The sequence below is a fragment of the Ischnura elegans genome, chromosome 2 (genome assembly GCF_921293095.1).
Source record: "Ischnura elegans chromosome 2, ioIscEleg1.1, whole genome shotgun sequence".
Lineage (NCBI taxonomy): Eukaryota > Metazoa > Arthropoda > Insecta > Odonata > Coenagrionidae > Ischnura > Ischnura elegans.
In genome coordinates this window covers 42,043,616-42,063,959 of record NC_060247.1, presented here as the reverse complement: position 1 = coordinate 42,063,959, position 20,344 = coordinate 42,043,616, and the positions used below count along the sequence as shown (strand labels likewise).

The following is a 20,344-nucleotide window of genomic DNA, read 5'->3' as shown; positions in this document are numbered from 1 at the left end:
AATTTAACCTTCATTTGTTTAATTTTCTCCATGAATATATATTTTTGACTTATTCATCGGCAATGTTACTATGACCAAAAGGAATCAAGGTCGACGTTATGTAACTCAAATTGGAAGATAAAGCGTTGAGTCCGCCCTTGATTAAACTGCAAGTGAACTGCTGCGGAAGTAATTAATCCAATGTAACAACACTCAGCCGTCGTTCTGGCGCTGAAGCTTCACTGCCTCGAGTAATCTGCAATTGCCTCTAAATTGCGATTTAAACTTTAAATGGCTGCTGTTTCCTATCTGCATAAACTTCGCTCGTCTCTGCATAATTAATTGCACTCATCATTGGATGCCATTCGAGTATCTAGCCCCTTGTGGTGAGCGCTACTTCCATGTTAATATTCCATTCTGCTTGGGTTCTACATTATCAATAAGCTCTCAGGAGGCAAAAATGTTTCCCACTTTTTGTTTCCTCATGTGGTAGGAATGACGTGGAGTCATCGTTCTCCACCATGAGGAATCCTGCCTAATTCGAAGTATTTTCTCTCCTTGAAGTCTGAGTATCTGATTGTATTATTTTTCGCCAAGGAAAAGTATGAGGAGTTAATGGATGCTAGCAGTGGCGTAGCGAGTAGGGGAGGTCCGGGGGATTCGGACACCCCCGGCCCCCGAAATATCTTGCGAGGCACTTTCTTCGATCATCAATCTAATTTTATTGAATAATCCTCTCGTTTGCGGTCCGAGACGCTGTATCCCTCAGTCAGGGAGCTTCTCATATGTCATATTTTAAAATATTGTGATAAACATTTTCATGGCTACATATAGAATTATGGATGGTAAGAGATCAAGAATCGGAAGAAAGAATCATTCACAAATCAGGAAGAGAATTACGCTAGCAAAGGATGTGTTTATGAAGATGAAGGAGCTTATGAGAGGATCAATATGTAAGAGTTTAAAGAAAAGGTTAGTGAAGAGTCTCATCTGGGGTGTAGCGCTTTACGGTGCGGATACTTGGACACTAAGGAAGGAGGGCGAGAGAACACTGAAGACAATCGAGATGTGGGTGTGGCGGAAAATGGAGAAGGTGGAGTGGACGGAAAGGAGGAACGACCAAGTGGTGGGTGAGGAGAGGCGTATTTTAGATGAGATACGGAAGAGACAGAAGATATGAATGGAGCGAGTACTTAGCGGGTAAGGGATGTTGAAAACAGTGTGAGAGGGTAGACTGTTAGGTAAACGAGGGAGAGGAAGAAAAAGAATGGGACTTTTTAGATAGAATGAAAGGTTGTAGGCTTTATTGTGAAGTTGATAGGGAAGTGCTTGATGGAAAGGGAGGCTCCCAGAATTCTTCTCAAGTTCTCCATGGAAACCTACCTTAATCGGTAGAATAATTTGATAATAATTGTTCGAAAATTAAAATTAACGTATATTTGAGTATGAAGATTATTATTGAGTTTCAGTGTATTGTATTTGCAGAAATTACATCTCTCATTGCCCTATGGAATGATATTGAGTGACCCGTATTCAGGAGACAAAAGGATCATGTAATGGTAACTTTTGTTTCAATTTTTTTATCTATGATTGTGAAAGATTTAGCCAAGAAAGCTGATGGAGAGGTGTTTTTTTATAATAGTCACGTACTGCGTAATTATTTGTCAATGCGGTTATCACAAATCTATTGAATGGTCGTTTTGTCTGCATTATCATTAATTAATAAGAGTTAATTGTGATTAAAATCACGTAAGATTAATTTTAATTATTATAAGTGAATTTTATAATGGGGACTACCGAATTAATTTAATCATTGAATTATAATTTATATCAATAGCGATGCATCCATATTGTCAAGTTTCATTTAGGATTCTTAGTATCGACTTCCATTGTTCGTATTTAACCATAGAATTCGCATTTGCCGTAAAATATTCAATAGCTTGTTGATTTTTGCGCTATAAAGCCACTTGAGGTTGCGATGATTAGCATTGGAATCCCACCATTTGTTCGGGGAAATAATGATACACGAGCGATTTTCGTTATGTTAATTATTCGATCCTTTTTTTTGTGTTTCTGTCAGTGGTGCAGCGAGAGGGAAGATTTTTGGGGGTCAATCCATCCCCCAGTGCTCAGAGATTTTTTTATAAAAATATTTTAAAGTAAATTTTGTTACTAATATTAGGGGCACGGATGGCACGCTAACAAATCGTCACCGTAATACTCACTATTTTGAACCATTTATTTTAAAAATTTCCTGGGGAAGGGCCCTCTGCATTTCCTGCTTACCCTGGCAGGTATTCCATACCCCCTAGAACGTCTAATCTTGGTTGCGACTTAAACCCCCCCAGCTTTAATTCCTAGATGCGCCACTAATGTATGTTATTATGTTTGCATCTTGTTGGCTCGAATTTCAAAAGGATCTACCAAGCTGCTTAAAATCTGTGTTTTGAGGCCGATTTTTTACCAAAAGTTCGTGGCTTTCTGTTATATTCATTGATAAAAAGTTGATTTCCTTCGTTTATTCCATCGATTTCATAAATTTTAATTCCCTTTCGTATTTTATGTATTAGTAAAACATTATTAATATACATTACCAGAGTAAGAATTCTATTCATGATGTTCGTTCATATGTGTCGATGATTTATGTGTGTATTTAGTGAGGTATATATCGACTAATCTTTATTGGCAATCCATCTAAAATACCCACTCTTTATTTTTTCAGGTCCTGCTTAGATGCGACTTCAAGATGGCCTCTGGACCGTTGTCGAAAAAAGAAGTCTTCCACGAAAGCATCACTTACGGTCTACCGTTTACAGCAAGTTATGAGTTCATTTGTAAACTTTGACTAAATTTCCTTTCATGGATCAAGACAGGCTCTTGAACTTGATTTTTATAAAATAAGGAAGGAAAAATCCTTGTACCGCGGAAGCTGAATGTGTTGGAATTTTCTCTTGAAATTCAAGACGGATTGAATAGCTTGCTCCCAACAAACAGGGAGAAAAGTGTAACTGTGGTTATAAAGGTAGATATTTCTTTGAATTGGCGGCTAATGACCTGCTGATCATCTATGACTTCTTGGGTAGTTCTGAACGGGAATTAGTCCGCCGGAGGTTGGTAGTTCTTGGCAGTGCGTGGTGGTTACGAGAGCAAGAGCAAGGCGACTGCCGAGCGGTCAGCAGTCGACGGGATGCGTGTATCAGGGAGATCGAGGTCAGCAGCCGCATCCCCTGGACACCAGAGCACCAATTCTTCCGGACAATCTTCCGGAGCCAAGAGGAAAGCTCACTTAGTGAGCCTCAAGAAGTCTGATTCCAAAGAGGCACACCACGCGGCAGGGGCTGCGGGCCACCACACTAAGCGCAGATCCTCTTCCGCCGGCGGCGGCGGTGCAAAGTCATCGTCCACATCGGCATCCGGCGTCACCCATGCTGCTACCTCGAGTCCTTCCGCCAAGTCCTCGACGCCGGCGCCTCCTACCGGCTCGGGTGGAAAGGCGCCGGCCAAAGACGCCAAGGCCTCCCACAAGAAGGCCTCTCAGCCCGCTACCAAAGTTACCAAGCCAGGTAAAGCCAAGGCGCCCTCAACTTACAAGCCGCATGCCAAGAAACACGTCGTGGTCACCCCGGCATCCGGGACTGTTGTCAAACAGCAGCCGACGACGCCTGCGGCCCCTGGACCTAACGCCTCCTCCTCCGGGAAGGCTGGGAAGAAGTCGCCGCAAAAGCCTCCGACCGACGAAAAGCCGAGGCCCGCGTCCACGGAAGAAACTGCCGTGAAGTCTCACAAAGCAGCGGTCAAAACAGTGAGAAAAGTGATTGCAACCCCGATAACGAGGCAGAAAATACTCGAGGGACGTAAAGTGACTAGAAGTGGGCCCCTGCAGAACGCTCGTTTCCCTAAAATATCTTCGAAGGGCAGGCCAGCGAAAGTGCCGAAAATTAAAAAGGTTTCAGAACCCGCTGACAAGATTCCTTCGAAATCTTCGACGTTGCCTAAGAGCTCGCAAAAGAAGGAAGAAGGATCGGTGTCTGCTCATACGAAGGTGACAGTGAAAAAAGAGGAGTCATTAGCAGGTGCCAGCAGCACTTTCAAGTCGAATTTGGGAAAGAAGGAAGACTCCTCGTCGAAAATAGACTTTGTTAGCGTTCCAACGATGGTCGGTACGAAGAAGCGTGGACCTCAGGTCCGGGCCGAAGTCGTTCTAAAGGTCCCCGAGGTCGAACCTGTGGTGAAGGAAGCTACTAGCCGCTTGAAGGTGTTTGCCGATGATCTAAAACCAACCCCTGCGAAAGATTGTACTTCTGCGAAAAGTAACGATAAGACTGAGGATAGTGCGAAGAAGGGATCACGCAGGAGATCTTCCGTTGGTGCGTCAGTCACTAAGGAAGTGGAAACCAAAGTGGCTTCTGGTGCCTTGAGTTCTGAGGGAAAGAGCCCTTTGCACAGGGGACAAAGCCCGCCCGAAGACGTTAATCGACAGTCAGCGAAAAGCTCTGGAAGTAGCAAAAGTCCTGTTCACCGGGGTAAAAGCCCAGGGAAGAGTCCAGCTCACGGTGGAAAAAGCCCGGCTTACGGTGGTAAGAGCCCTGCATACGGCGGCAAGAGTCCAGCTTACGGCGGCAAGAGCCCCGCTTACGGCGGCAAGAGCCCCGCGTACGGCGGAAAGAGTCCGGCGTACGGTGGCAAAAGCCCCGCTCACGGAGGCAAGAGTCCAGCATATTTGGCCAAGACGATAGCTATGGGCGGCAGAAGTCCAGTGCAGGGCGGAAGGAGTCCTGGGTACGGAAGCAAAAGTCCTGCATACGGTGGGAAAACGCCCCCTTATGGCGGAAAGAGTCCCACTCATGGTGGTAAGAGCCCGCAGTACGGAGACAAGAGTCCATCTTATGATGGCAAGAGCCCTCATTACGGGGGAAAGAGTCCATCTTACGACGGGAAGAGTCCACATTATGATGGAAAGAGCCCTCAATACGGTGGAAAAAGTCCACAGTACGGCGGCAAGAGTCCGGCATATCATTCTAGTGCCGAGTCTTTGGCGCTACCAAAGGAAGTTCACAAGTACACTGCGCCTATACTTACTTCAGCCGTAAAGGGTGCGTTTTCTCTAAGTCAGAATCAATCTACCGCAAAAAGTCGAGGCCAGACGAGCTCTCCTCCTCCATCACCACGTGTGGCCTCACCCAGGAGAGACTCTTCACCGGAAGGCTTTGAAGCGGGAAAAAGCAAAGCGACCAAAGGATTAGCCAAGATGCCGAAAGACTCGAAGCAAAACTCTACCACTACTGGTGGACCCTCTAAGGTAAAGAAGGACTCGAAGGCAAAGAAAGGTACGACCGTCAAGCAATCCTCGGTGGAAATTAAGGAGGAAATGGAAAGCTCGCCGGAAGATAGGGAAGACTTAGCGATATCCGTTAAGGATGCACTAAGCGATAAAGATGAAACCACCGCTACGTCCGCGATTAAGTCGAATAAGACTGGCCGAAAGTCGAAAACGAAGAAAGTGAAGGGAGAGGATGGAAAGAGCAAAGAAATGGATAAAGAAAAGAAATCAGACAGTGAGGATAAAGGAAAGGGTGGAAAAGTTACCAAGAAGGGTAAAGTGAAAGGTTCAAAAACATCCGAGGACACTAAATCTGACACTGTGAAGGTGAAGAAACCGCCCACCAAAACTGCCAAGGTGCATTCAGCCAAGAATTCCCCGGCAGCAACTAAGAAGGAGGGAGTGGGGAAAGAGGATAAAGAAAAGACCTCGGAGGTTACTCGAAAGAAAGCTTTCAGCCAAGCAAAACTTTCCCCAGACACATCCTCTCTCAAAAATAACTCAACGGATGACGACCGAGTAGAATCATCTTGCTCCATACAGAACATGGATTCTGACGCTTCCGACGAAATGACGCTTGACGTTCTCCTACGACGAAGCACCTTTAACATGAGAGAGGCTGCGAAACTGCACGCGTCCAACAAGCCCGAGGAGGCGGCCAAAATCGAATCACTGCCAGAGAAGGTCACTCGCGGCCGCCTTAGCAAGTCTTCCTCGCTGAAATCTGAATACGATGAGAAGAGAGATGCATCCGATCATCGAGGGAAGAAATCGCCGCGCTGCGATCGAACACTATCCCCTATGGTGGTAAAGGATTCTCCCAGGGAATCCAATCCCACTTCCCCTCTGATTGAATTCCCAATCTCAAGCGTCGATTCTGAGCCACCCAAATCCCCAGCGCCGAGGATGAAGAGGAAATACTCTACCGGCGTGGAGAGCAGACACGAGGACGCTGCGGCATCCGGATCTTCTCAAACACCTCCGCACGAAGAGGAGATGTCATCACATAAACCAACCGTCGTGACTTTCGCTGACAGCGATGGTGCTGATTCAAGTCGGTCTCCGTTCAGTAACGAGTCCAATGATGAAATGCCATCGCATTGGAAGAAGAAGGTCAAGAGATCGTGCAAGTCTGAAATGTCCAAGAGACAAGCTCAGCGGGCTAGCAAGGGACGTTTCAGGAGCGGAGGCGAGTCCCAAGAGGACGAAAAAGCCGCCGACAGAGAGAGGCGCACAAAATCCTCAAGGGTGAAGATTGGATCCCCGACTGCGGAAAGGTTCGAGACCAGGATTCCTCCGCTATCCCCAGCAGTGGTGATCAAAGAGATCAAAGCCGGGTCGGATGTTGGATCGCCCCTCGATGCCAGTTGTCTCGTAAATGCTCCATCACCCCACGTAGAGCATGCCCCGGAATCGAACGAGAGGGTGCACGAAGATTCGAGTGGGTCCGATAGTGACGACAAGGATACGGTGGGAAAGACTGGAAGGTCTCCTCATCGCGGGAGCCGGCAGTCTTCTTCGGAGCGCAAGGATCAAGGGGTCAAGATAGAGGAAGTGGAGGACGGTGAGGAAGAAGAGGGCGAGGAAGACGAAGAAGAAAACAGCAGCAGTGATAGCGCAGCCGAGGAAGACAGGGAGTTCCCCCCGTTCATTTCTCTTCCCGCCCCTACTCACCGGAAGAGAAGAGGTAGAGGGGGAGGTGCAAGTGGCGTCACGGCAACCTCCCGAGCCGCCGCGGCCGCCGCTCTTAGAATGAAGAAGATGTTTGGATTCTGGAACGGGCCGAAGAGGCATCGCGTCGCCAGTCTGAATGCTTTGGCCAAAGTGCATTGTCTATTCGAGAACGAGAGCCACAGAGCTATCGGTAATTCATCTCCATCCGCCGACTACGGAAGTAGCGGGGCCGTCACCTCGACGACTACCACGTCAGTAGCCACTACAACAGTCTCGACTTCGGTCTGCACCCGCATTCTTCGGTCAGGCCCTGGCCTGAGAGGAGTAGGTAGACACTGGGACGATGACGCCTCGAGTTCGGACAGTAGTGGGTCAGACTCTGCCCTGATCGTCCCGTACAAGAGGAGAAAAACGCCGAGGGGACGGGCCAAGAAGGCTGTGCCGGCTAAGAAGCGCGACGAGAGGGCAGCCGAATCTTCAACGGCCCCGGGATCTCAATCCTCTTCAGACAGCGAGGGTGGGGAGGAAGAGGCTGGAAATAGGGACAGAACGGGCTCTCGCGAAGAGGAAAATAAGGCCGGCGAAGGTTCTGGCCGCGAGGAGAACAGGGAGGACGACGAACGTAGCCGGGGCGAAAGCCGAACCGCCAGCGGAACCGGGTCCTCAGGCCCGGGACGAAAGAGACAGAGGACCGGATCCAACATGATGATGGACCTGAAGGACATGGTTGTGAGGAAGCGAATGGCCAGTCTTAACGCCTCCGCTATCTTAGCTGCCAGTTACTCCTTCGAGAAACGAACCCGCAAAGAGCGAGGCTCCACCTGCACGACCTCTTCCTCCGTTCAGGTCAGGCTCCTCAAGCTTGAGAAGGTGAGGAAGCAAGGCGGCGCAGAGAAGCCGGCAACCGGCAAGCGTCCCGTCGGCCGGCCGAGGACGGTGGTCAAATACGAGGACATATCCGACCCTTACGACGACGAGGACGACGAAGAAGAGGAGCCCCCGAGGCCCTCTCGACCAGAGGCGGACCAGAAAGCGCCTTCTGCGGGCCAGAGGAGGACCAGCCCCGCGGACGCTCCGAGGAAACCTCGGGGACGCAAAAAGGCCACGGCGACGACCAAGACATCTGCCGGGGCCCCGACCAAGAAGCGGCGCCGAGGCAGGCCTTCAAAGCACGAGGAAGAGGACGAGGAAGAGGATTTGGCCGAGGACGACGACGTTGTGGGAGCAGATGGAGTTCTGGATCGGGGAGGCGTCATCCAGTTAAGGGCCCCCAAGAAGGTGGCAGTGATAGTCAAAGACACGGATGTGACCATCACGGGCGTATACGTGAACACTAGGTCCACTCAGGGTTATTGCATATCCGGGATGCAGTACAGGATATCGTCGACAAGCCACACGCAGACAGAGGCCACGTCCACTTCGGTCGAGGCAGGAGGCCAGGCGCTCCACCATCCACACTCCGCGGAGCACCTCATGGTGAGTCGAAACAATTTACATGTCTTCTCTTTTTACCAATTTTCATCTACAGACTACCCCGCTAGCGGCGGTGGGCGTTGGGACGCGTGCCATGTATATATCGTTACGTGTACTAAAAAAATATATTACATAAATAGGGTGATTTGACTACGGAATCTCGGTTGTTAAATTTACGTATTGCTCCTGTGAGACTTGCAAACACGGTCCATTCTTTAGACCAGTGCTCAACCTAAGAGTCATGATTTATACAATTCGGTTGATCTTTATCGAATGAGGCAAAGTAGCTGTTTGAAGGGTGTGGCAAGTCTCTGTCATTTTCCAATGGTGGGTTTTGTAAATGTCTCTTTTGTTTGGGAATAACAGATTTGATATTTGTAACTAGAGAGAGTTAAACGAAAGAACTCAATTCTCTCGTATTATTATGTCATAATTAGCCTTTTGGGGCGTGTAATAGCTTAATTAGTTTAAAACATCATGAAATTGATCCGAATTCTATTCAATGGTCATGTTAGCTAATTAATCCGCGCTTATTTCTATTAATCAATGTAAATAGGGATTGTACTAGCGTATCAGAGTGCTTTTGATAATTTTATAATAATTTGCCAATTCAGCTTCTCGGATTATCCTGCCATGGAGTTGTAAGCTATTTGTGGAAGATTAACAGGAGCTTATTTTTTTACGAAATTCATTTCATCGGTAATTATAGTATTATAACTATTGATTGATTTCTATCAAAAATATGGAACATGATCATTTATAAATTGAGGAATATTATGAAATAGCATCACCCATTCTTGTATTAAAGGAGCAAAATATAGTTTTTTCTGCATTTTATTTTCAGTCATTTTTTCATTTTTTTGCCATTGCTCTTCTATTATTATTTCCTTTGGAATCAAAATAAGAGTTTCTTTAGTTTGTATAAGTTAAAATTTTGAATGTGCCTTGTTATATTCAGTGGTATTTTATTGGGAATTAATATTTATTATTAATCCTTTTATGCTGTTTTCTGTTCAAATATCACCTTCCAACTCGAAAACACAGGTAGCTCTCGAAGGGATTATTAAACCTATAAAATTCATTGGTCAAAAGCGTGAACCTTTAATCTCCGATTATTAAACTTGTAACCCATAAATAACCTTGAAAAGGATTTTAAAACCAAAAATGATAATATTACGTCTTTATTAGGCGAAAATGGGACTAGTAATTCACATCTTCCATGCGTATGTCGTTAACCTTTGTTTTGTAAAAATTTGTCATTAATGTGCTGATTGAATTTCCATGATTTCACGTGCACCAAATTTTCGGGAATACTTTTCATTCTAATATATTGTAAAAGTATTGATATCTGGCTATGCATGAAGTACCTCTGGCGGCATGCAGAGAAATATGATTTTAGATGAAGGTTAAATTTTGTTTCCATACGTATACGTATAAAATTTCATTCTCATATAGCATTGGTACATTTTATTGATTAAGGGAAGGTAAATCACTACATTAGGGCTTAAAAAGATCCTACAATCTTGTAAACATACCATTATATAACTGAAAACAGTATGCCTGGAAAGAGGGGAAATTGGCCTTCATTTCATTTTCCAAACAATGTTATCGTACTTTTCCTTTTTGAACTATCTCAACGTGGTTAATTGTTGGCACCTCCGAGCATTCGATGTCATAATGTAGAACTTGTAACGTCAAACGTTTATTTTTTTCAAATTCTCTTAATTTTCCTCGAGATACGTTATTCTTTTTTACCTCCATACATCGGTCTATTTTCCCTTTAACTTTCCCTTCCCTGCGCAGAAATTTCAATTGCCTTCTTTCTTTCTTTCCATCAACAACTCCGTAACAACATTGAATATCAGTATTTATTAAAAATCAACAGTATTTAACAATCAAACGTAACATATTGATGGCACTATGAAAAATAAATACGCCATTATTTCATATGGTATATGAAATAACTTTGTTCTTTTCGCCTTTCTTTTGCAGTTCTCCGATCGGTTTCAACTACTGAGCCGTCGAAATCAATAAGTGTGCTTATACGTTTCAACGTAATTTTCATGGGAGAAGTCAATTTGCATTGGTATTATTATACCAATTGTTACAAGTAGGCTATTTTCCGGGTGGTAACATTTAACTTCAAGAAAATGCATCTAAAAAAACTATATCATTCAAATTGAAATTTTAAAATAAACATTGAAATTAGTTTTCCAAAATTCATTTTTTGCGGCTCATCTTAAAAAATGTTTAAATTACTAGGAAAAGTCTGAAAAGCTCTGCCGGGAAATAAATGCCAATCATCTATCGTCCTGTTATGATAACTTTTTTGAGATTGGTCCTTCGTGGCCGAAATTTTATCTTGTATTGGTGATCCTATGAACTAATGCCTGCCTATATTGTGGGTATTTCAATCTAATGTCGCAGTTCCCCCCATGCTTCCCCCCGTAATTGTGGAGATGAGTGCGCAAAGACTCTTTATTTTTCTTCAAAATATGGTATCATTATTATTCAGGGTTCCCACTCAACAGTGAAAACCTTAAAACCGTGAATAAGCCGTGAATTTAGTCTGCCGTGAAAAAACCTGGAAAAAGCCGTGAATCTCTTTATATTACCTTAAAATTCTCTCTTGATTTTAGAACTACTATTGAGAGAGAAAAAGAAAAATTGATACGTCGATCATGTTTCAAGGTCAGTCATGCGCAGACACAGTCAACGCATTTATCTGAGCAGGTTTATTCAAATCGCAATTATTGGTCCGTGTGCCGTGATGACTCATTGACTGGTAACCAAAGTGTTCGTTTACCCAGGCGAAAATGCAGACACTTCCTTTTTTTCCCTGGCACCCTGGTCCCTCCATTTTCCCACTCACAACCTATGGCGGGAGCTGAATTTTGCAAACGGTATGTGACGTCATAAGAGATTATAGTACTTTCATTGTTGCGTTTGCATTCATGGCGTATTTCGCGTTTGTTAAATTTTTAGTTAACCTGCGGCCGATTACTGTTACGCGATCAATAGTTCTGCCTAAAATGGTTTATCTAAAAACCGTGAATTTGGCAACATCTAGACCGTGAAAACCTGGAAAAAAACCGTGAATTTTATATTTTAGTTTGAGTGGAAACCATGTTATTGTTAGATTGCTATGTTATTCGATTTCCGGGCAGGAAAAAATGTATCAGGAGAATTATTTTTTACCAAAAATTGTAAATACGACCGTGGCTTGGCGCCTCGCTCGTAGGAGACGCCCAGGAGTCGTTGGATCTCTTCAAACGAGGGCGCAAGCTCTTGGGCGCTCGTTGAATACCAACGACACGTTTACTCTACCCCACAAACCTGTCTCGGCACAGTCACGCCAGAATTTCGGGTGTTCTTCCTCAACTTGATGTGCTGGTGCTCATTTCGTATTCATTCTCCTCCCATTTAAGTGCTTCTGGTGCAGCCGGAGTGAATATGAACTCTCCAGTATACATTCGTGAGGCCTCGCAGTGTTGGATGCAAAATTCCATCCGTAGATAACTTTGAGATCGCCGAACCTTGATCTCTCTTTGATGAAAATGACTATGCTCGTTATCCTGCTTCATCGGAAATGAAAAATTCAGGTCATAGGGCACTGAGATAATTGCAATTAATATTTGTCGCTAGGATTTCAATCTATCCACTCTTATCTTCAATTGAAATGTTGGATACAATCTGTTTCTTTCACTTCGAAAAATCGTACGGGTAAAAAAAAGTGGAATGATGAAAAACTGCGAGTACCTTCCTTTATTGAGAATTTGAATGCCGTTGTTCCTAAAAAAATATCTTTGATATCGGTAGGAAAATTATAGGAGTCTTCTCTGATTTCTATAGAGACAATAGTTGGTCATGGATCAACCTCAGAGTAAGGATTGGGGTAGAGGGCGCTTTCAGGCTGCGCAGTAGCAGATTCTGTGGTCAACATGGTTACCACGTGATCGTGGGAAGAAGTGCGGGAATCCTTACTCTTCTTGTGGGAAGAAGTGCGGGAAGTGTGGGATGTAAGTGCGGGATCTTGACTACAAGCGCAGTAGCCAAAGCGCACTTTCCCCCATCCTTACTCTGAGGGATCAACCAGTCACTCTAAATATATGAATATGTTCAACGGCATGGAATTTAGTTACTTGTTGTTAAATATGGTGAGTTATGCCTCGATTGTCTATCTTATTGCAGGATGAGATGGTTTTTATATCCTTTTGAATGTTTTCCGAAGAAAAACGCGTTTGAGCGTAAATTATTTATCGTTTCCCGTTAACGTGATGGCGGAAGCATCAGGATCCAAACGAAACGTGCGCGAACAACAAGAATGAATGAAGCAATTGAAAGGGGATCCTCTGGAGGCATAAAACAAGGCGACATCTACGGTGGAAGAGTTGAAAAGCTTTTAACGTCGTCGATGTAATGCCTGTCATGCAAAATTTATGAATGGAAAGCAGCAATGATAACTCTAGAAGCGTAGGCTTTCTACTGGAAATTAACGTCCAAGATACGAAAATATGGCATGAAAAGCAGAAAGCGCTGTTCGAAGACTTAACATTTACATGCAGTTTATGCTTTCATCCGAATAAATGGGAAATATAAATGGTTTGAAAATGTATTTGAAATATGATAGTGTTCATGAGATACGAAGAGTTGCGGAACAAAAGGTATTGAGTGAGGACGATTTTGTCTATTAGAGGAAAAGGAAATCATGGAAATAATTATACTGATACGTTGAAGCCATCAACTTTCCTGCGATACATCGATGTTTGAAGCCTAACGGCTTCCTGAAGTTTTTATTCGAATATGAAAATTAAAAGCCGATCGTTTACTTTTTAGTACGCAGTGAAAAACGTGACGCATATGATTTCCAACTTGAAAATGAGACGTCCAATTCTCCGTAGGCTGAGTAATATGAGTTCTTTGCAATGGATCGAGCAATAACGTACCTTTATGGGAATTCTTAGAAAAAGACGAAGGCACCAACAATGTAGAATAGGGAAGTTCCCTGTTCTTGCAAAATTTCTACACCGTGAAATTTATTTGCGTAGATCAAGCAAGTGATGACACGGTTCAGTGAATATATATCGACAATATCTCTGATAATAATTAAATTTCACATGAAATTATTTTATTATAAAATATTGTTTGGTATCAGGTCGGTAAAAACTACTAATAAAATTATTTGTTCTGCGCTTACCAATTTAATGACTGAGCTTCTTAACAATATAACATTTTAATAGTTAAATGTATTAAAAATATTGAACAAATTTTATATAAATATAACAAACAAGTTGACACGTCACTACCGTGTTTGTAAACAAGTCTCCAAGCAATTGTTTACTATCCGATACCTCCACTGCACGTACACATACGCTCAACAATCGCCCACCGAATCGAATCGTAGCCACCACGATCGAATCCGCTCATCTAGTAGCCCTATAGTAGTACTAGATTAGCGGATTTAAATCGGTGGGCGATTGTTGAGCGTTTTTACAGTGGAGGTATCGTATCGGTAATGTCCGTGCTCCTGTCGACGAATTGAGCAGTTACATTTCATTTCCTCGGAATTTTTGCATATTTGTATCATCGAAAGATGAGCTCATCAGCAAAGTGTTCCCAAATATGATTGATAACCACAAAAATCACAAATGGTTGATTAAGCGAGCAATTTTGGCGGCTAAGAATGAAGTTGTGGATGACTTAAACTTAGTGATTCAGGATCAAGTAGTTGGTACTCATTGGTTGGTTGGTTCATTCAGATCCTTTGACTGTGTAACAAATGAAGGCGAAGTTACCAACTATCCATCTGAATTTTTTAATTTCTTGGATGTGCCTTGCTTACAACGGCACAATTTACAGTTGAAGGTAGGATCGGTGTTCATGATGCTTCAAAACCTAAATCAACCAAAAGTGTGTAAGGGAACGCGTTTGGTGTTTACTAAACTGATGATCAATGTGATTCACGTGGTTATAATTAAAGGCAAATTTAAAGATGAGGAAATTCTCATTCCGATAATTTCCATGACCCCAACCAGTTTGTCCTTTGAGTTCAAATGAATTCAATTTCCAAATCGTGTTACCTTCGTGATGGCGATTAACAAATCAAAAGGTCAATATTTGAGTGTTTGTGCTGTTTGTGCTCATGAAAACCCATGTTTTTTCTCATGGTCACTTATATGTGGTATGTTCATGAGTTGGAAAACCATCCGCTTTATTTGTCCTTTCTCCAGAATAAAAAAAAAACTATTGCGTATCAGAAGTTATTTGACTCAAGAGATTGAACCCGGATGTCTAGGATACACCGGGGTACATTTAATCTAAGGGCACATTTACGCAGTGCACTCTTTCCGAACCGAGTTAGTATAACAGGCGCGCCACAAGTCATTGCATATCATGTGCTCCCTTGGGGCTATTCTCACACAATCTTGAGTATCATTCAAGAGTTCAAGCGGTGTAGCGTTGCGTAAACTTGCCCCGAGAAGGCCCAAGTTTACGCTGTAGACTAGGACCAAAAAACATTTTTTTTTTTTTTACGATTAAAAACACAATTAGGCCAACAACTGAATAAACAAAATTTTCGCTTCATAAACTGCTTTATAAAACTACAATATCTATAATTTCGTAAGTTAAAACAAAAAAATTGGAAAATTCATTGAAAATCCGTAAGCCCCGGTCTTAACCTATGTTGGTTGACCAGATGAAAAATCAGTCTCTTCCAAACCGGAAGATATGGATTGAAAATAGATGGCATTCAGGAGACACGTGACTCTAGCTATTATACTGAGTTCCGTTGTACAATATTTACCATGGAGGAATATTAAATGGTGGTGATGACGAAAATATTGGGTGATTTCAAATCAGTCTTATTGTGAAGGACAGTAACCTATGGTTTTCTTGTTCTCGTGCTTCTAGTTTAACGCATTTCCGCCCACCGTTCGCTACAACCTACCGTGCTGGGCAAATCTTGATGAAAAACTGCGAACTATGTCTAATTTTTCAAATTGTTACAAATATGCTGCTTAATGTTTTGTTAACCTAATCCGTCTATTTTTGAAGCTGGAAGAAGTAATTACCCTAACTGAAAGGGACGGGTATAAACTGGAATTTCCATACGCTCTCTCTATAAATGAGATGCGAGGTATAAAGAAGCAAAAATATATACTATGGTATAGTTATAGTATAGTATACTATAGTATACTTATATTATTAACGCATGTACTCACTCAATGTAACTGACGATAACTCCATTCTATCCATCGAATAGCTCAATCGAGATGCCGATCTCATGACGTATTACGTATTTATTTGCTGTGTCATGTTGTGACCCCTCGTTGAAATTGACATTGAAAAGATAATTTTAACTTTTCTGTAACCAAAATATGCTTCTCCTGAAATCGAATCCTGCTTTATATTGGTAGAAAATAGGTCACATTAATTTTTGACGCCGTTACCGCCACGTGTAGTCATGTTGCCAAGGGTCATTGTGATGGAAGACTTTGATGACAAAATGCATGACCAAAATCTTTTAACGATATAATTAGGGTAACTTTAGAGGACCATAGTACCAAAAAACCTAAAGTCTATCAAATTTTTTCTGAGCGGAAATGGCTTTTAAAAAACATGACGTTCAAAAGTCCATTATGCTTGCATTTTTTAGTGAAAGCATTTGGAGGGCTCGGATATTTTTTTAAATATAGCAGACGATATTCCGAGCATTGAATTAATTTTGATGGTGGAATTTATCATCCATTACGGTGATAAGCCGTAATTAATCAAGGACATATGACATCGAGGTGTCAATGTTTTAACCCGTTGGTACTTTTCAAATTATCATGAATAAACGGGAATTTAGTGGATGATTAATCAGAAAGCAATGCGATGCAATTTCACGAATTTAAAAAAATCTGTCTTCAATGGCACAATTTTTGACTTTGATGTCCAACACCATATTTTTTTAGTATGCATTAATGGGCACTGTGTCGTTAATATCATTATTTTTATGAGTACCGCTTATCATATATTTGATCTTTTGGCGTCATTTGAATTACCAAAAAATATGCACTAATGATATACGTATGAGCTATGCTAAAGTGTTGAAATGAAATATTGAATTTCATCCTATCTGCTCAAAGTCTTGATTGAGTTATGTTTCAGTGCTGTGCGCGATTCTTTTTGCATCCGATGTGCCCTCGCAGTTTTATGGATTACGGGAGAATAATCCATAGCCTTTACGAAAATCTTTATGGCTTGGGACTAATATTGAGAAACGAACGTGATTACATGATAAAATATTTGTGCCTCAATTTTGGCCTCGAGATTGTCGATATTTTACAGTGTTTTCTAGTGAATTCAACAGTGATTCGCAGGCAAGAATGAAATTGCCTTCAGATAACGTTGGATAATGTTATAATGTATGACGTTTAACTCATGAGAGAGACAAAATAATGAGTTCACTTTGCAAGAATTCGAGAGAATGTAAAAGTAGAACGATAGGGAAAATCTGCTGGAACCGCCCGATCAGGCTCAGTATTCATTTCAAATGCGGCTAGGTTTACTTTGGATACCAGAATTATCCCGGTAATAAATGAGAGTTCGGTTGTCAGAAAAGATGTTATCCCTGTAAAACTAGCCAAGTCTGTAGAGCGAAATACGAGAAAGTTTATGGAGCTTATTGGTAATATGATGGAAGATAAGCCTGGAAATTTCCGTGAGCCGCAATTAGTCCTCTTTATCCTGAAAAAGAATGAATCAGCAGCTTTAGAGGGATTAAGAACCTTAGGTTGAACTTCCTTGTGTCAAGATTAGCCCTAACAGTCGTTTTTAATAGGTTAGACTGGAGGGAAATTTAGCGGATAATATGGGGCCAATTTTGAGAAAAGTGTCTTGTCTGGATCGCGTAAATGATAACATTTATGAATTTTACTCTGTAGTTGTGTCATATTTGTTGAATTATACTTTCATATAACTCACTCTGGATTTGATATCAACTTAATGAAGAAAAAAATGCATTCACCAAAGTCGGATGTTTTTCGAAATGAGATAGATGATTTTGGATTTTCCACCCGAACATTCCATTGATAGGCATGGGTTTGATTGTTGTGCGAAATTGACGTATTGTGTGAGACGAATTTCGTATGCTTGGGCCTCAATTTGATGGCGATTTTCCGGCTTTTAGAATATCTTATCGAGGCTTTAAATACAGACTGCAGGCGTCAATCATCTTTGAACCCGAAATCGTCCGGTTCATTGTACGTGCTGTGCATATAGTCGCTTTGGGGTTTCTTGGGGTTGGCATTCGGGGTACCTCTTTGTCATTTTAATGCCAATTTTCCAGTCAACATTGAATGGATAATGGATATAGCTCTCAAGTATTGCCAAAGGCACTGCGTGCAACCACTTCGTATTTCAGCACTTCTTCAGCGACCATCAACACCAGTTTAACCGGCTGTTGCATTTCTTATTAATACACCATTTTGGCAGTCACCTAATTCTTCATGTTTTCGTATATGTATTTATTACGTTCATAATTCTAAGGAACAAACACGCTATATAGGGTTACGTAATGCATAGGGGTAGCTGACTTAATGTATGCATGTGGGTTTTAATTCATTGCAATTTGAATGCCAACTTTTCAAGCGGTATTACATGAATGTAGCGGGTCAAAGTTGGGGCAATCATCTCTCTCTCTCGTGAGAATTATGCATAAAAAGGAAAAAAAATATACAGCCTGGAAAATATCGCTTTCTTTTGGTGGGGTATCGTTTAGGCAGTTCACTTCGAATAGGAAATCTGCAATCCACTTAAAATCTGAGGGGTAAAAGGCGTTCGAACATTATCAAAATTGATGGTCCTGTATCTTTATCATTTGCGAAAAGGAGAAAAATGTATAGTTTCTGAAAAATGCTTCGTGGACTATAGTTTAGGCCGATAGTTTAAAAAAAATAAAATCCACCTCGTTAGAATTTTTCTAGGTATTACCATTTATGCTAGCTAGTGACATTTTACAATCGGCGGAAAAATTAAAATTTCATTTGTCTCATTTTATTATTCATCTTTATGTTTCCTTGGAATTATATATAAGTACATGTTTTCATATCTCTCCCCGAAGCTGGAGGAACAGACAAATGAAGTGGAATAGGAAATCCTTGGGATGAGGCGGCACTAATATTAGCTGCTTGTAATCTCCGCGGTTAGCAGTGGACAATTAATTGCTGCGCGTAAGCTGCAGTTAAGCTATCTCTTGTGTCAGAGTAATTCCGGTAATTGCTTTGATGAGATGAACAATCCGGCTGCGAACCCAAGTTCGTGTTCTTGCGGAGGGCTTGCCTCTCGAGTTGCGAGAAAAGAAGATGTGTAATGGGATGAAAGCGAGCCGAGAAAATCTGTTGAAGGCAAGCGAAGGGAAAGGAAATGTGAAAATCTTGCCGAGAGTAGATATTGGTATTTTCTTGCAAAGGGGTAATTCGAAGGATGAGCTAACTCTTATCTCGAAAGATACGAACGAGGAAAAGGGGCGAGCAGAGGTTTGTGTTGTCGATAAGAGGAAGATCAATCGTTTTTCAAGAGATCTTTTAATGGACGGGGAACGGCGCTTAGGATATAATTCACTGCCGTAAAGAGATGAAAGTGGTCGGTTATTTATCAGAATAAAAGTTTTTCTCGTTAACTATGATTCTATAGTTTATTTTAGCGCAATGGAAAATCAATTTTCGAAGAAGGCGTTTTGAAGACGACGTTATTCTCTGTTTCTAATTCAGAATTTTAATATGTCCATACTTGAGTCATCGCCACAAACATGGCTCAATATGTGTCATTCGCTAGGTCCTTGGGAAATAAGCACTTTAGTGTGAGTGTTACCTACTCGTATTTCAATACTATTGCAATCAATCTTAATTGAGGGGATGAGAAGCCAAGGGGTAAAGTGATTTTTTTCTCAACAGAGTTAGGTAAAGTTAATAGTTGGAGAAATACACAAAAATTGGTTGCCAAGGGATACGAGTGAGTCTCTGTCCTGTGCTGGCATTGAGTGGAAAATCAAATGCACTAATAATTATCTAATTGATCTTCTTTGTTTTATATACCTTATTTCTGTACCTAACTGTGTATAGAAAAAAATCACTTGTACCCCTTAGCTTCCAAACCACTCAATTTTGATACAAGGTAGACGCTAGCTTTTCATATTGGTTAGGGAGAATAGCATCATATTGAACCAACGAGGAAAAAAAAACTTTTACAAAACCTCCAAAGTACGATTTTTTACGTGACCTTAGTTTCGTTGAACAGTCGACATCATGAGGTGATTGGATTTTCATCACGACACCCAGCACCGGATCATCGGATGATGGTGGCTGGTCGAAGAAAGTATGGTCGGGCGATAAATCATCCTATGGGAGTGTTACTAAGTTTTTTTTCTTTTTATTTTAACATGAATTATAGATTCTACTAAGTTGGGGCGGACACTACCTTTTACGAGAATAACTTTAGTTTTTATTTTATTAATTTTTAAATAGGGCACTAAAGCTACCTTGTTATATAAGTTGATATTTTTCCTTTGATAGTATACTATAACTCATGAGCTAAAAAACAAGGACTGATCCGCTGCGCCTTCTCGGCGTGATACAGACGGGTGGTTTTAGGTTAGGCAAAGGCCTGCGATTATAATTTGCGGTTTATTATGATAAATAATTAAAACTTATTATTACCATTGCAAGTGAAATTGTGGTTTAACGCTAGCTTATACGGGACTGTTTGGCGTGATTCCATTTTCCCTGAGATAAGCACGTTTATTGTTGAAAAATAGTAAAATTGATACTAAAATATTTTTATGTGCATTCTAAGTTAACAATACTCATGATACATTCACTTAAAATCGTTCAGTTGTCGTGATATTACATCCAT

General features: G+C 41.8%; 1 protein-coding gene across 1 annotated transcript in view; it reads left to right on the top strand.

Annotated features, from left to right (window-relative positions):
• The window catches only part of LOC124174217 (serine/arginine repetitive matrix protein 2-like), a gene marked incomplete at its 3' end in the record, with an annotated part of 218,332 nt that overhangs the window by 178,997 nt on the left and 18,991 nt on the right, over positions 1-20,344 (top strand). The window contains exon 3 of the mRNA XM_046553312.1: positions 2,702-8,449. Coding sequence (XP_046409268.1) covers positions 3,167-8,449 — 5,283 coding nt within the window. The remainder of the gene's footprint in view (positions 1-2,701; positions 8,450-20,344) is intronic.